Consider the following 18,551-nt stretch of genomic DNA (forward strand, 5'->3'; position numbering starts at 1 on the left):
CGTCAGACAATGCAAAAACTGAGGCATTGTCGTTTTCATACGATGAATAAAGATTACCTTAAGTTGGTATGGTCCCGTTGCCCCTTCCTGTATTTTAAGATGAGAAATTGGTATTTCAGAAAAAAAATATTATTTTGGTGGTCTACTTATTTAATAAACCCGTCGCAATCAAAATTTTACCAAATGACCTAAAACAGTAAAATCTCATTTTTTTCTTACCCCTTTTTATATTCCTATAAACAGCTGGAAAGCATACAATGGTTTACTAAAGTAGTATATAGTAAACCTAAATCATTATATTTACAGTGAAAACATGTAGCAGCTAGCTGCCAGCAGCGTAGCAGCTAGCTGCCAGCATCATATCAACTTGCTGCTAGCAGCTTGCTGCTATGCAGCTGTGCTGCTAACTTCACGCACATAGCTCTTTATTAATCAAACGTCGGGGCCCCAAGACGCTTGTATTTAAAAATACAGTTGATGTACGTTCTTTTAAAACAATTTGTCCACTTGTGTGCTGTAACCTTTGGCGAGAAAATAGATTAAACGCTAATATGAGATGTTGAAAACATAACAAATGTATGAAAATGATAATGTAGGAAAGGTTAGATAGAATTGTGTGTATATTGTGGGGGGGGGGGATAAACGTCATTGAAACCGGAAAATATTTTTACAAAGCATCACAATGCTGCAATATAACGGTCGCCCAGTGGCTTTATTCGCCAACTTAAATGGATAACTAATGGATTTTTTTTTTTTTGATATTGGAAATTTTAGAACCCAAACGCAAAATCGTTTATTTTTGTTTTAAAAAAAAGACGGCAGTATGCCAAATGTAACCTTCCGATGATGATAAATAAAATATTATTATTTTGGTCTAAACTAATTATATGAAAAGATTAAACATATGATTTCAGAATAAAAACTTGATACAATTATTGTACTATTGCTTATGAAGGAAATTATTTTGACATATAGGTGTGCCTACTTTCGCAAAAAATAACTTGAGACGTAAGTAGCGATCTTGGTTTGGACAAAATGTTTTACTGCAATATTTATTTATTTTTTTTATATCGCGCTTTGCTGCGCAATGTATTCCGGATATATTTTTCCATCCCATCTGGCGGCCGGTATTTTCAATTTTCATGAAGCTTTCAGGTCAGTATGAACTAATTGAGATTTATAGACATTAAAAGAAAACTAAGACAAAATAGTCCCTTGTTTTTATAGCTTCGATATTCGTATGAGGCCTGAGAACTATATATAATGACAAGAAATAAATACTGCAGAAAGATTATTGAAAGAATACTTTTCAGGTTTATGCGTAGAGCTACGGTGTCGGATCAAAACCAGAACGGCCCGGTCCAGAAAGGACCACTTTTAACTCGAAGAAAGCGATGGTTCTTCAAACGTTGGGTGATATTTAAGGTGTGTTTTGTTGTCTTCTAACACATAATGAACCTGAAATATCTTTGATTTTCTTGATCCGTCCTTTCTAAATAATCCGCGATGTATTTTGCCTTGATAAATTATGTAGGAACACGTATACAATGTGATAACTATGATTAAATGTATTTTTTTGTTATGGAACTTGGTTAAAATAATACCTGTCTGCACGCTGCTGTCTTGAACAGTTATAAATTTGGGTCACCTCTTGTCAAAAGCTACGTCACTGGATAAGAATACCTGTCTGCACGCTGCTGTCTTGAATAGTTATAAGCTACGTCACTGGATAAGAATACCTGCATGTACGCTGTCTTGAAAAGTTGTAAATATAGGTCACCTCTTGTCTTTGAATAGTTATAAATATGGGTCACCTCTTGTCAAAAGCTACGTCACTTGATAAAAATGCCTGTCTGTACGCTGTCTTGAATAGTTATAAATATGGGTCACCTCTTGTCAAGAGCTACGTCACTGGATAAGAATACCTGTCTGTACGTTGTCTTGAATAGTTATAAATATGGGTCACCTCTTGTCAAGAGCTACGTCACTGGATAAGAATAGCTATCTGTACGTTGTCTTGAATAGTTATAAATATTGTTCACCTCTTGTCCAGAGCTACTTCACTGGATAAGAAAACCTGTCTGCACGCTGTCTTGGACAGTTATAAATATAGGTCACCTCTTGTCAAGAGCTACGTCACTGGATAAGACAACCTGTCTGCACGCTGTCTTGGACAGTTATAAATATGGGTCACCTCTTGTCAAGAGCTACTTTACTGGATAAGAAAACCTGTCTGCACGTTGTCTTGGATAGTTATAAATATAGGTCACTCTTGTCAAGAGCTACGTCACTAGGTCAAATTTTAGGGAGAGAAATCCTCGTCTTAAGTTCAATAGTTTTTTATTCATTTGAGATGAAGCTTGGTCAGACAACTTGTCTAAATGTTGTCTTGAACAGTTAAGGATATGGATCTGGTCTAGCCAAAAACAAGGTCACTAGGTCAAATCTAAGGGAGTGAGAGAAAATCCCCGTCATAAATTCAATAGTTTTATCCAGTTGTTATGAAACTTCGAAAGAAAACTTGTCTGCAAATTGTATTGATATTGATTGGAAGACGAACAGTTACCTCTTGACTCAGAAGAGGTCTGTTTAAGACAAACAGTTACCTCTTGGCTCAGAGGAGGTGTGTTTGTAAAAGACTTGTAGCTTTCTCTTGGTGCATGTGAGATGTATAGTCTACAAGTCTCCAATTAAGCCAGAGTGACCCCGTTTGACTGTCCGAGAGGCCCAGCACTCCTCGCAAGGCGTCATTCAGTAGAGTTTCCGCCTGGGAGGGAATCTTAAGGGTGCTGGCTTATAACTGTTGTGTAACACTTTATAGAGGAAAGGTATCTGCGAACATATTTACCATTCCTTGCCCGCTTAAAAAGTGACACACGTTCCAACAAACCGTTACCTCTATGACTCAGAAGAGGTGTGTTTGTTAGTAGCCTTCTATTGGTACATAATAGATATGTCTACATAAACGGAAAAAGGTATCTGTGAACATACTTACCATTTCCTACCTGCGTGTAATGTGGGTAACCTGACCAAAGCCAGTCACAAGTCTGGGTGAAAAACAGGGAGTGACCACTTACCCATGTCCGATACTATTTCTTTGATCTCATGTCTTGAATGTATTACAAATTCGCCTTTCAATCGTTCAAAAACAAAAATCCTCTCATTTTTCTTAAAAAAATAAATTGAAAATCTGACCCACCAACGATGTGTAATTCTCCCCCATATTCAGAGGAGGAATAGAGATTTGGTATTTTCCGTCTGGAGCCATGACAATATACTTGTCGGAAATAAATGTATAAATTAAATGAAAATCTAATGACACTTATGTCAAGCGTGTATAAGCGTACTAGTGCGCATGCAAGATTCATCTGGGTTCATTATGGTAATACTAAAATGGCATGAAGGTAAAAATAAGATTATGATGAATCAATATAAATTATAAACGGAAAATAATCTCAATGGTAATATCTAAAGTGCACTAACACATCTTTGCATCCTTATGATGAATGGCTTCCTTAAAGGATTGCGTGCAAGTACCAGCTAGTCCTTATCGCATCCTTAACCTGTTTGATTGAAACTTAAAACGAAGCTTCACTTCTAATAGACCTTCTATATCAACAGACATACTAGATAAAATTTTGGTAACGCTAGACTTACATTTAGCAAATGATTGCACTTTTTCGACTTAGAAATTCCGGTTCAATATTTTCGTGCACAAAAAAAGCCCATATCTCACCAGCCACTTAGTGCGTTTGATTGAAATTTAAAACAATGCTTTACAGTCAAAAACCTATAAAATTAAAACATTTGTTTTTCTCTTGCACGATTGTATACAAGTTATGGACTTTGTTCGAAGTTTTAATTTCTATCAAGCCCATATTTCACACAGGAATTTGACACAGTGTTTTGTCTTAATTGATATATGACCAAATACTGACAAAAACAATAATTTCGGACAAAGACCAGGTCACTAATACTATCATTAAAGATAGTAATGTATCTTAATGTATAGTATCTTTAATGATAGTATAAGTGACCAGTTTTTGTCAGTATTTGGTCATATAATGACTTTAATATATCATTTAAGACCAAACACTGGGTCAAATTCCTGTGATATTTCACCAATCGATGTATTTGTTTGATAAGGGTTTACAGTTTAGTATCAAACGTACTTAATCAAGCATGTTGAATTACTCATGTCTTATTTTAATAACGCCTAGATGCACCAGTGATGCATGCACGTTTCACACAGTTACGGATAGCTGTTGTTGTTAACTTCGTAGTATGGAGTTGTGTTCACAATTTTTCATGTTTGACTTAATACTCTAATAAATTAAGTTGTAACTAATGAGTGATAATGGGCATTTAATGTATTTAAGGTTTTAAAAAAGGATTTGGATTGCGTCGTAGATAAGAATTTCTGTCCGGTACCCATATGCTAAACACTTGATCCATTCAACAAGAATTAAAGACTTTATTTGAATGTTCTGTCAACAAGACGAACATTGTTTTGTTTTATTCAATGTAGTTTTTTTAAGAGATATTATAAAAACACGAGGAAGAACATGTTCATTTAATTTTTCTTCACATGTTTTCGAAAAACAAAATCGAGTTGGCATAATCGTGCAGTATTAAACCCAGTACACATGCCACATAATTCTAGAAAGTTCATATATGTCGACCGAGTCATGTCCCTTGCTCTAGCTTGCGTGCGTGCGTGCGCGTGTGCCTGACGAACTGGGGTCGGAATCACTTGTTAAAAGTACAATTTAAGTATTACCATCAAATTACACAATATATATTACACACAACCATATTAATATCCTAGCTTCAGAATACCAAAAAAATCTGCCAACTCGACGAAGCTCTAAAACTTTTCAATCTACAGATCTTTTAACATTACAACTTTTTTCCAAGGAAATTACCATGTAAACGTTGATGAGGCTCGTTGGCATAATGTAAGAGGGACTTGTACACCAAGCACTTTTAATGCCCATCAGGTCACATTAAATTGATATTATGTTAGTCGAATTTACTGCACATAATTTTCAGACAGTGCAAACAAACTGTCGTAGCGACCGCTCTTTCCCTTTTTGAAAAATGACCAAACCACTTTCTTTCTTGTACGGCCATGTTGCATCAAACAACGCAAAACGCACTGTTTCATGTTTCATACAACACCCGGAAGACTGAAACAGCTGTATAAAATGAATATTCCGTAGGTGTTTTTTTTTTAAATTACACTAAGAAGGGCGAATAAAATTATAATAATTTAGGAGTATTATGTTGAAAATTATGAAGGAAACAATATTTTGCCTCCACCCGCCTGTTTTAAAACAAAAGAGAAAAAAATTCATTTGCCTTCTCGCCTCAAACATCTTCGTCAAAATTTCGTTTAACCGAACAAAGTAAATGGTGTGGCCTAACCTCACTGTCATCTTGCGATGAAATTGGGCGTTAGCCGTTTGTATTATAGACGTTTTGCCATTTTCCTGCCGAATTTCCACTTCCGGTCTAAGATTTGTGAATAATTTAGTCGTTCAATAATAAAATTCGGCTTAAAATAATTAGGTTGTTCAGTTATAGATTGATTCGTTGTTCACCTCAGCCAATGGATTAACGTTTTATTATTTAATCGTGTCCTATTTTGCATCGAATAAAGAGCATTGCCATGAAATAAACAGATGTGTAGTGACACTCGCCAAAGAACATTTTGTTATGCGATTAGTCATTCTTTGTTTAGATTTGACAAGTTGCTAGATCGCTGAAGAATCAATTCTTTTTTCTAATTGAAATGCACAAAAAATCATCTGTACAACTTATTCCATAATGGGAGGCTGCTTCAGCTGTCAGCAAAAGCCGGCAGCGGAAAATGCACATTCTGTGGGAGTGGTCAGTAATACCAGCAGTCCACAGCACAATGCTATAGACACAAATGGAGCAGTCACGAGTCCTAATCAAGTTAATCTTAGAGTTGTGAACTCCCCACCACAATCCATCAACACTGGTGTTGTTCCTGTGTCTCCGCCACTGATTGATGCGAGGGGAGAAGCAGGGGATGCCACGAGAGGTGTACCAAAGATATTTGTTGCTTTGTATGACTATGATGCTAGAACAGCTGAAGATCTTAGCTTTAGGAAAGGCGAACATTTAGAAATTCAGACTGACACTGAAGGTGATTGGTGGTATGCCAAGTCATTGACCACAAAACTTGAAGGATATATTCCATCAAACTATGTTGCGAAGTTGAAAAGTTTAGAATCAGAACCGTAAGTATTAAATATTCAAGTTGCCATTTTGAATTTATCGGTCATTGACAAAATTATTTTACCACAGTATTGTGGTTGATTTTAGTTATGAATTATCAGTAGTAATATGATTAAGACACCCCAGAAAGCTCAGCACTGGTGTGGTAAAATGCTTTGCAGGCTTGCTCAATTCTGAATTTTATATACATTACTCTCATCAAGTAGCCCACTTTCAGTTTCTCTCTGTGGATTTTTGTATCGCAGTCTACACAATGAATCTAACGACTGTCAGCATTCTGTGGATTTTCAGCCCTCGGAGGCTGACCAGTCGACTGAAGAATTACGATTGAGGCATTAGTTAGCAGGGTTAACTGGATTAAGTTTGCTTATAACGAGAATGCAGTTGTATTTGCCTTGTTGACAATGTTTGATTATATCATGACTGAATAATGGAATTTTATTTTTATAAAATATAACATTTATAAATACATTACTCCCAAAATAGTCATGTTACTTAAGATTTTCGAAAAATATGGTTGGAAGCGGCTTTGATCAAACATGGGTTGAAAGTTAACAGTGCACGGTTGAATGCCTTCTTGTCTCATTTTCTGAGGAAATGGGTATCACATAAAAAAATACAAATACAAAGCTGGTATAAAGAATCTTATGCGGCTAACAATGTACATAATGGTAAAAACGAATAACTTCTTCACAAGAAAATTTATTCCTTGCTTTTCTCAAAAGACGCTGAGTTCTGCTGCAGGGTCTATAAAGGATCTGAATATTTTTGACAATTTCGTTCATATTTACAATCGGCAGTAAATCCTTCGATAATCGGGTTTATCCCTCGGAGTGAGCTAGGACAGTGGGTCTAACTCGTTCAGTGTACTGAAGCACAGCATGTTGATCATTTTAAAGGACACGCACTAGTTTAAGAATTTATGTGTTTTGATCAGAATGTCTTGATATCGATGAACACATATTGAATAATATTGGTCTTCAAACTTGAGATGATCTTTATAAATCTTAATATATAACAACACATTAAATGTTCATGTACATACAGTGTATATTTCTTTTAGATGGTATTTTGGCAAGATAAAGAGAGTGGAGGCTGAGAAGAAACTGTTGTCTCCAGAGAATGAACATGGTGCATTTTTAATCAGAGATAGTGAAAGTCGACGGAATGACTATTCACTTTCAGGTAACATAACATTTATTGTTTCTACTTGTGACATACAAAACTACAGTCATAAAAAAACCCTGCAATATTAGGAAATAAGTCAATTTCTGAAATGGTCCTTCTACCAGTTTCTTTATATTGTGTGAGTAAAGATTTGTTTAAAATCCGTTTTATTTTATTGATTATTTTTTTTATACTTTTATTGTCTTTCAATTTATAGCTATTTATATCACTAAACAATTGTTTTGGTCATCCCTTCAAACTTGCAGTTCGAGATGGAGATACAGTTAAGCACTACAGAATCAGACAGCTGGATGAAGGAGGATTTTTCATTGCTCGTCGTATCACGTTCAGAACTCTGTCAGAACTTGTAGAGCACTATGGTGTTGACGCTGATGGCTTATGTGTCAACCTGAGGCAATCATGCACACAGGTAAGTCATGGAAATATGGCTTTTACATTATTCTGTTTCCTTATGTTTGACAGTATAAACAGCAGGACTTGGTTAAAGTTTAATGTCATGAATGAAAAATTACAACTACAGTTCTTAATGCCTAAAAGAATAAATTTGACATCCGAACAGCAAAAAATGTGTAGCCTGTTCATTTGAGGCTAAACATAATCTATATTAAGCTTATTTTTTGATAATCATATAATGGAAACAACATCACATCACTCGGATTCTTGTCGTATTTAGGTTGAAAAGCCACAAACTGTTGGGCTGTCCTACAATACGAAGGACCAGTGGGAAATCCCAAAAACTTCTCTGAAGTTGCTGCGTAAGATAGGACACGGGCAGTTTGGGGAAGTCTGGGAGGGACTATGGAACAACACTACACCAGTGGCTATCAAGACCCTCAAGCCTGGTAAGACTGTAATTGAATAGCACCAAGTGTATGATTGTATAAGAATTCTTTGTCAGTTTAAATATAGAAATAATTTGTGAATTGGAACAGCTATGAGGAATTAAGTGTATACTGCAGTTGTATTTTAGAATGGATTAATTCCATGTCATTTGATTTGTGTCTGTTTTTGTTCAGCTTCTCGAAACTGATAACTCATTACTAAACATTGTCACATGGAAAACTACAAACCAAGACATAACCTGGCTGCCATCCCAATTTTCATGGATAAAACTCTTGCCTTTATCAATCCTGTATACCAGACAATAAGCAAGAATTAATTAAAAAAATAAATAAATATTATTAAATGGCATAAAAATATATTAATTATATGGTATGTATGTTTAATCAAGATCAATTTGATTTTCATGTAACAGTATTTCATGTTCACCAACAGTCTAACCCTGCCTGGTATTACATTTCTAATCATGGTTTGAGCATATCCTGTCCCAGAGACGGATTTCAAAGTCTTGCCGTCTGCACTATAATAATTGGCCTTACAAAACATTTGTTGTAAGTGATGCCTCTTCATTTGAAGTGGGCTTAAGTTCATGTCACTTCAACTGCCATTAGAACAATATTGTATATGCAAGTATGTTTATTGTTTTGTAGTACTTGCACGCTGTTGTAAGAGACTACAACTAAAAAATTGCCCAGCCCTTTCAGTTCATATGTTGAAATAACCAAAATTAGGATCATTTAAAAAAAAGTTGTGTTTGGGTGGGGGTGGGGTAGGGGGTGTTGAACGAGTCCCAGGGATGCACAAGAAGGCTTGCTTCAGATAGTTTTAAAATGCTTACATTCATTATACAGCTGGCTATGACAGAATACCACAAGGATATCCTACATATATGAACATGTTGTATATTCCAGGCACTATGGATCCGAAGGATTTCCTGGCGGAGGCTCAGATCATGAAGAAGTTACGTCATCCAAAGCTGATCCAGCTGTATGCCGTGTGCACACAGGATGAACCCATCTACATCATCACTGAACTCATGAGGCATGGAAGTCTACTCGAGTTCCTGCAAGGTATGGCCATCTTAGTTTGTTGATAATGTTCAAACTATTCAAATTTTTCGACTGAAAGTGCAGCCCATTTACAATCCCAATAGGTGTATTTTTGTTAAAAATAAGTTGGCCTGAAACTTTCACAGTTTTTTTTTCAATCTCTTAACAAAAAGTAGAGATTGTTTGAAAGCGATCTTAGGCTCGTAAAGATTTTAGGCATTTTGAAGCTATTTTCACAATTCTTAAGGCCCTGACCCCATTTACAAAAAGTTGGAAAACGCACAGAATTGTCATTAAAAAATGGTGACTTTTGTAAATGTTATACATGTATATCTGTAAACTTGTATAACTGGCGTTTCCTTTTTGTTCAATAATGCTATTCATGTGTTTTTAGGTAAAGGGCGAGCATTAAAACTGCCTCAACTGATAGACGTCGGAGCCCAGATATCTAGTGGAATGGCCTACCTAGAGTCCCAGAATTACATCCACCGAGATCTGGCTGCCCGTAACATCCTAGTGGGGGAGACCAACAATGTCAAGATAGCTGACTTCGGCCTCGCGCGTGTTATCAAGGTGAATGTAGGTGACTCTTACAGTAGAGGTGACCATCTGTGTGACGGCTACACACCACTAAAACTTCCTCATAGAGATGGTGTCTTCTGCTCTAGTCTAGTGGCCTTCTCTTCTCTGCAAAGCTGGGAACTGCTCTGTTTTTATGTTGATAATGGGTAACACAGTGAAAACAGCAACTATGGGGTACTGTAAGATTGATAAGAAAACTTTGGTGGCAAACTCTTTGTCTATTTCACTTTTAGTAAGGATGATATTTTTGGACCAGTAATATATAATACCCAGATTTCAGTGTCAAATTTTGGCAGAATATTTAGTCTAGTGTCCCATAATCATTGAACTTTGTTGGCTCCTGGTGTTCCATAATCATTGAACTTTGTTGGCTCCCAGTTTTAGTCTTTACCAAGTACATGTAGCACATACAACAGTGGGTAAGAGGTTTTGGTGTTATGTAGTTAGTTCTCCTTATGTTTGTTGACTCCCATCTTATTGTTACGTAAGAACCTACCAATGTCCAAGCAACTCTTTGTAGTATGAAGTATAACAATTAAACTTTGGTGAACTGTTGGTCCTGGCTAAAAGTTTTCAACTAAATTTGGTAGACTAGAGACACATTTTGTCATAGAAATGAAGGTGGCCTATATATGATAGATATTTGTGTTTTATCAGTACCTTATGAGTAGAATCAGTGTTTGTGCAAACTCTTTAACATGTCACCAATATTATATACAAAGTGTATTCACCCACATGTTACTTCACAATTTTCTTACCTTAAAAATGAAAGGGGCCTTTGGACCCCTCAAAATATTTCATTTAAAAATAGCTAGAAATTGTGTATATTGAAGCTTTACAATTCCTTTTACATGTCTATATGATCAGTTTATTCATTTTTAAGGGAATGGTGGTTTGGCCCTTTGATAGGGGATATATAGCGTTTTATAGCGTTGTTTTGGCAAACAAGGAAACACACTAAGATGATTCATATATTGTTTAGCTTGTACAAAAGCTTTCCAAAAGCTATTGAGTATCGACATATACATGTATTCATGACTGGCACTTAATTGCAACATTTGCCAAATTGTTAGATGTCAATGGTCTGAAAAAAGGGCCGAAAGAAATTTATATGACAGAATTTAGTATTCAATTCTTCACCATGCATGTTTTATCAAATTGTTGATTCTAACCAAATTGACAGTTTTGACCTTTTTTATTCTTTTTTGTCTCAGAATCAGCTCATTTTGGCTTTAGTATCTTAAATTCTGTCACCTTAGATAACTCACAATAGAACAGATCTCAATTCTTTGGTAAATCGCAGAAAATTTCATTTTTCTTAAAGCATTAGTAATGCTTTTAGCCATAAAACTTCAATGAAACTTGTGATCCGCTTTTTTCTCAGCAGTTTTATATCACTGGTTTTTCAGACATTCACTAAAAAATTAGCTCATTCCAAGACAAAAAATAAAAAAGGTAGTCGGAATAATCAATCTGCGAGAGTGCAGCTTTAAATAAATTTTATCAGTGTATACTTGTTTGTGAAAAAAGCAATTGAGTAACTGTGAACAAAATGAAAATCATTAGAGACACGCATGGTAATGTCCGTTTTTAGATGCTGAGTAATCCTGCCAGACTATTGATCACGATGTTGCTGGATGAGATACTGTTGTTAAGACATTTACTTGATATAAACACTCAATCTCCTTACATATCCTGTTTTGGAAACAAGGGTGTGATTGTTTTTCTGTTTGATGTATATCTCTTGTTTTTCTTCAAGTTTTTTATACGAAAACTGCTCTGAATACTTAAAAAGACCGTCTTTACAAGTAGATTTTTGATAAAAAAGCTATGATCAAAAAGTTACAGTTCTCAGATGTCTATGTGGTTAAAGAAATTGTAACAAACTTGTTTGTATGGAAATCATATATAAGTGTGGCAAACATTTAAGAATGCAAGGCGCAAACCAAGATTTTGATCAGTCTCAAGTCTGACCTGGGTCTCAAATTCAGAAAAACAAATTCATAAAATTTGCATTTTAGACATTTTTACTAGTTTTGTGTAAAAAAAATCATTTACAATGAAATTTGATTCCTAAATTTGTTAACATGTGCCTAGGGCTTGTGAGCTTTTGTTATGTTTTACCATTTTTTACATCTGAAATAAATCAAAACTATATTACTTAAAAATAACTTGAATTAATCAGGAGGATGAGTATGAGGCACGTGTTGGAGCCAGATTCCCGATCAAGTGGACCGCCCCTGAAGCCGCCAGTTACAACCGGTTTACCATCAAGTCAGATGTCTGGTCATTCGGAATTCTGCTCACTGAAATCGTAACTTACGGCAGAATCCCTTATCCAGGTAAGGTTAAGTGGACATTTAGTGCATGTTTTTTCCTTATTTTCAATATAAGCCTTTTTGTTACTTTGTTTCTATAGTTGCCATCTAGAAAAAAAACACACTGTGAACGAAAGACCACATAGCAATTGCGTGGTGGGGTGTTAAAACCTAGAGAAGATTTCATAATAATTTTTGCCGTTTGAGGCCCTTAACATTTGGGGGAAATCTTTGCCAATTTGAGTTGTCTTTATACTAACATGTATAATATGTATGAAGTACTAACAAGGCCTTAATTCAATTTATTGTCTGTTTTCTTGCTAGTATAAAATTGTCACAGAATTTTGACAACATGTGCACATGCTATATAAAATGTTGCCTTTTGTTTGTAGGTATGACTAACGCGGAGGTGTTACACCAGGTGGAGCACGGGTACCGAATGCCGTGTCCCCCCGGCTGCCCTAAGGGCTTGTATGAGATCATGCTCGAGTGCTGGAAGAAGGAGGAAATGGAGCGACCAACATTTGAAACACTTCAATGGAAACTCGAGGAATTCTTCAATCTCGAGAGCACCGACTACAAGGAAGCGTCAGGTGTACGGTAGTTAGTGGACGAGGAGGGTTTTTACATCCCCTTGGGCAGATTGCAATCTTAGCTGAAACGTTCATTCGTCATTTTCATCTTTCCTTACACATTGTCATTTTTCATAGATTTGTTTCTCTTTCTCAAGCTGTGCAAGGTTTGGTTCCTTTATGAATGACATTTGTCAAGTTGTTAGAGAGATATTTTCAAGTGTTGACCTTCAGTAAAGTGTTGACCTTGAGAACTGTTATTGTACTCATTTGTGACACCAGTTTACATTATGCCGTTGTTTTTTAAATGCATTTGTTATTTCTCTTGAAGCTAACTATCATTTAGTGCAGATCATGTTAACAATTCCTTTGATATTGGTAAAAAGCTGTCTTTTAATTAGAGGAATGGGTTTTTATTGATTGGCTTTCACTGTAGAGTTGTACAATTCCTATGAATATTTTCTATGTAAATTTAAAATTGCATTTTCTGGAATGAATGAATCTATCCTAGTCATTATTATAATATATGCTTCATTGTTCTGTAGGGTAGTAAGATAGTAGAGTTTATTAGTGCTTTTTTATTCTCAATGTTGTTTTGAAATGTTTTTTATGCTAGATTTGTGAACTGAACTAAAAATCAACATTGTATAATGACTGCAGCAGCCAACAGGATTCTCTTATCAATTTTGTATGATTTTGCCAATATTTTTCTCGTAATTCTGCTCTAAGGAGATAAAATATGATCTATATCAAAGTTACATGGACAGTAATTGTTGCTTTTTTGGATGAAAAAATATACTTGAGCATTGTTTTCAGTCCGGGATTTTAGCCATACATGTACATGACTTCTCTAGAACTGATGCTCAAATAATGAATAAAAAGATAAGATAAAAAAACCAGGGGCCATGATTACGACCAGCCTGGAGTCAAAGTCTAGGCTCAGACTGGGAAAAGACCTTTCATTTAACTACAAAGAGACATTTTCATTGCATTTGTTTTACAGAAATGAATGTGAATAATTGTACAATTTTAAATAGTAATTAATATCAGCAAACCGCATCATCAAAACTCAACTAGAAAAAGTTGAATAGGAACAGATTTGCAGTTTTGCCATTTGAGTCGTAACTTATACTAGAGGCTGTTTGTATTCATGGCCCCTGTAGTAAGGTTTATTTAAACATTTAGTTACATTTCAAAGATGAGTTTAGTGAGAAGTAAATCATATTACCGGGGTACTGAAAAATTCTAGAAATAATTTATATTTTCCATTCATATCCTTAACGTATTTGTCTCAGTAAATTGTATCAGAAAACGCAGATATTAACTGGCAAGTCTAAAGTAGATTTGTCATATTAACTCGATACATTGTTGATACAATTTTAGTCCTTTTTGTAGATAATTACCAAAGCTAGGATGATTCACTGTTATTGATTTTATATTTTACTGGATAAATGTTGCTCGCAGATATTTGAGGATGGAGCTGTCTTGTTGTTGTTATCAGAGCATAATAATTATATTAGAGGCACATCCTGTGAGATTGTTTAGAGATGAAAAAAGGAAGAATTCCTTCAATTTCAAAAAGAATGGCATATTGCCGTGGATGTTATACAAAATACAAAGTTGTAAACACTTGTCATCTGTGTTTACAGAGCTGTAAACAATCACATGATTAAGATTTTAAGCATTTTTAAAATGCCCCAGGCGTTTTTTTCAACATGATTTATATCAGTAATTGTAAATGGCCAATCAATAATATTACCAAAAAAGGAGGCAGTAAATGATCTGAGAGAATGTGCCTTTAACTAGTGCTTCAAACCTCCCGCTGTTTTCATGTACATGTAATTATGTTAAACAGAGAGAACTATGTACATGTATTTGATTACATGATACTTGGTGCAAAGATTTGACTTGCATAGAAGTACATGCCTTTTGAGACGTTGCAGGACATATCTGCCAACTCCATCTTGAATGTGCCATTGCTTGGAACTTCCAAACTTCCAATATCCCACTGTCAATATTCATTCCTGTTTCATTCATAACTTCACATCTTTTATGCAAATATCTCGAGATTCAGGTTACATTTCTCTGCTGGTTGCTCTACATGTCCGTGTCTTTTATCAAATATCTCGAGATTCATGTTACATTTCTCTGCTGGTTGCCCTACATGTTAGTGTCTTTTATCAAAACATGGGTGGAAAAACAAACACATTGATAGGTACACTTTGCATTGCATTTAAAGAGTTTGACTTACTAAACTATTCATACATTATTAACAGCCATTTAGTATGTTTATTTCATATTTTGCTGTGTCAGCATTTATCAACTTTATGATATATTGTGTTTTAAAAGGAAGTCTACACATATGTCATTTCACAATCGTATGATCACTCTATGTATGTGTATGTAGAACTTGGATTATTTGTAACATGAAAAGCTTGTTCTAGAGTTATAGAAACAGTGGAATCAGAGCTCCCTTGTTGAAAGAATGATTTACAAACAGCAAACAGTTCTGCTCAAATTGTTAGATAGTTTGATATTAGAGTACCTGAATTAGCCAGATCAGATTCGTAACAAAAAAAAACCTAAAAAAAGCTCATTCAAGATTTGTGCCAGTTTGTGTTAGTAAGTATAAGCAGCAGTTTACTTTATAACCATGACATGTCACAGATATTTGGCTGAACATTCCTTATTAGTTAATGTGATTGTAAATAATAAACAATCACAATTCAGCCTCGATATATACTAAACAGGAATATGTTTTTTTCCACAGATTCCTGTGGAGCTATTGGCTGGGGGAATAAACAAAGTTAACTGGTTGCTTTTGGTTGTAAATTTATTTGTTTTTAATCAGTTAAAAAAATGAGATTTTATTTTTTATTTTTAACTGATTCAAAAATGTTAACTGGTGGTTGCTTTTGGTTGTAACTTTATTTGTTGTTTATAATGACACTCCAGTTGACTTCAAATTTGAAGGCAGGAGAGCCCTCAAAAGAGCTTCTAAAAAGCCAGTTAGCCTCTGTAGCAGGTCGCTTCATCCCCTTTGGGGGCCATAAATGGTGCTTAAACCATCTCTAAAATGGTACCAGCCCTTTAGCATCAGGTCCCTCACATCCCTTTGTAATATAGAACTTGTGACCCCAGTTATGTGTATATGTCTCAATAACCTTGTACACTTTGAAACAGAAACTGCTACTACATGTGTTGTGTCGTGATATTACCGTAGTTGTTATTTTATTTTGTATTCTTTTATTCTAATCTGTCATGTAATTATCATTTAAGTTCACAAAGACTGGAATACCATCGTAACTTATGATCTCATACCAAATAATATGTCCACTGTTATCACAGATGGAGTAAATATGTGTGTACTTATGCACTGCTCAAAATGGAATGGATATTTGAAATATTTTACATTCTTTAACAAAAGTAATTGTAATCTGTTATTGTGATATTTGAATGATTGAAACATTACAATTAATGATAAATTAAGTGCAAACATCTGGAAACTTTTAAATGATCTTACAGGTATACTTCTTCTGTTCAATTTCAAAACATGCAACTACAGTACCGTAATAGAATTGCAATGCTCCTTTTAAACAGAAACTGGCCAATAGGCTGTCTGTACAGTTATGTTTATATAAATGTAGATATTCAAAGATGTCACTTAGATTATAATGAACATTGCCGGCCAATGATAATGTCTATCAGCCTCCAGTAAGTACCACATTGAATCATTCAGAATGATAATCAAATTAACGGACATGGAGTCATAGTTTGGTTTCCCGTCTGCTAAAAACCTGTTTTAACCTATGTCAGTTGGACGTATTGTGTAAAATCAAATGACTAAAATTTTGAAGATTTTAAGCAATATGTTCTTGCTGTTACTTATTGATAGGATTTTTATTGAACTAATGAGTGTGATTTTTTACAATGAGGTGTTTAATAGCTCCTGTTTATATTACAAGTTCCAAACCATTATCACTTTAGTTTGGAGTCCAGAACTATTTTGAGCAGTGTTCGCAGACCAAATATTTTACCATTGTATAGATTTCATTTCATTTTGTTGAAAAAATTATGTACTACAAAAGGAAAACATTTATTTGTGTCCTTGTGAAAGCTTGTGATAAACCAGTCACAATATTGTAACTTTTTTGAGTCAACAGTTTTGCTCAAGTGCTGATAAAAAATGTTTGCAGTCATTTACTCACTGTTAGGTGTAAAAAGATTTGTTTTTTCTTTATATGTGGATATACATAGTTGTTAGATGCATGCTTCATTTTTACTGCCACAATGTTATACTTGTGCTAGAGTTAGTGACTTTTTATTAGAGGTTGAAAGTATGTGTCATTTACATACATATGCTTTGTTGTAGTCAAGTTTTTTATCCTTTAAAGTAAATGTCTAATAATTAGTGTTGTACAGTGAGGCTTCGGTTACAAGTAACAAATACAGGGTTGAGTGCAAAATTATATTATCTCTATTAATGAAGTGAGTTGTATAACACAGTTCTGAATTTTTTCCATACATATAATAATAAATGTAAACAAATGATTAAATATGTATTACTGACAGCGGTGTTTATCATAGACCATATTTATCATAGATATTAAAGGTAATGATCTGTATGTTAAAATGCCATACCATTTCTTGTAAAATATATTTAGATCTAAACATGATATAAATGTAGATATATAATTAATTTATACACAGTAACTATGTTTATTATAATACAAATGGTATACTCCTTTACACATGTATACTAGACAATGATACATGTATTTGTGTATTTGTATTGAGAATAATCTGCTCATCCTTTTGAAATAATGTCCATATTTCCGACTACTTTGCTACATTATGTTATATTTCATGGATGTTTTAATATAATGGATTGGCTTGAACTCTGAAATGTCATAAATGAGGCATACTGTGATTAGTGCAGTGTATGACATTAGTTCTCTTAGTTCTCTTAGTATATCTCTTCAATCATGATCATTTGCGCGCTCTTTTCCTCAATAGAACACAATAGCTGCCATTTAAAGTTGCTTGTTAAGTAGTTTTGCCTTATGAATCATAGGCAGTAAAAATAAGCTTATTTGATGGCAATTTTCTTTTTTATGATTTCGTCAATAGTGTCGTTAAATTAGTTGATAAAATTGATGAACACGGGTCTTTGAAGATGAAAAAAAACGGACTTTTGATAAGGCCTATTGCCGTAACAATTTCTGTTGGAAATATGGACGATTTCATCTAAATGTGTCGTAATTGTGTCTGTCATTGATGTATTTTGCTTTGTCAAATGTTGGCCCTTCATTCATTGTGACTTTATTTTATGGACAAAACTGTGTATATGTTTTATATCAGTGAACTCTTTTGTAGCATCTTTATCGAAGACCAGTAAAGTAAACGTAATATTTGTACGGTATTGTTTTCCATTCCTGTTCCTACTGGTACACTATAATACTACTCCGACTGAGGACCACCTAAAACTATTTCTAACATGTCCATATACAGGCAGAGAACTAACCATACTGATACAAGGCTAAATACTCCAGCTCCAGTTCATCATTTGATAAATGCGCAGGGCCATAACTCAAGTACGGCAAAAAATACGTGTCTGCTTTCGATCAAGGATGCAATATCAATTTATTTCCCTTAGCTGGAATATTTTTAAATCAAGGCCATAACATGTGTTTCTTTATATGAAATATGAGTTGTATATTATTGACATCCAACAG

At 34.6% G+C, this 18,551-nt stretch overlaps 1 protein-coding gene across 1 annotated transcript; it reads left to right on the forward strand.

Annotated features, from left to right (window-relative positions):
* Positions 1-5,502: 5,502 nt before the first annotated feature.
* Positions 5,503-18,233, forward strand: LOC128213629 (tyrosine-protein kinase Src42A-like). The gene is made up of 8 exons (XM_052919605.1): positions 5,503-6,269; positions 7,331-7,452; positions 7,701-7,864; positions 8,129-8,297; positions 9,207-9,365; positions 9,739-9,917; positions 12,112-12,268; positions 12,637-18,233. The coding sequence occupies exons 1-8, from the start codon at positions 5,830-5,832 to the stop codon at positions 12,846-12,848; spliced, it is 1,602 nt and encodes a 533-aa protein (XP_052775565.1). The 5' UTR covers positions 5,503-5,829; the 3' UTR covers positions 12,849-18,233.
* The last annotated feature ends 318 nt before the right edge of the window (positions 18,234-18,551 follow it).

The sequence above is a fragment of the Mya arenaria genome, chromosome 13, assembly GCF_026914265.1.
Source record: "Mya arenaria isolate MELC-2E11 chromosome 13, ASM2691426v1".
Classification (NCBI taxonomy): domain Eukaryota; kingdom Metazoa; phylum Mollusca; class Bivalvia; order Myida; family Myidae; genus Mya; species Mya arenaria.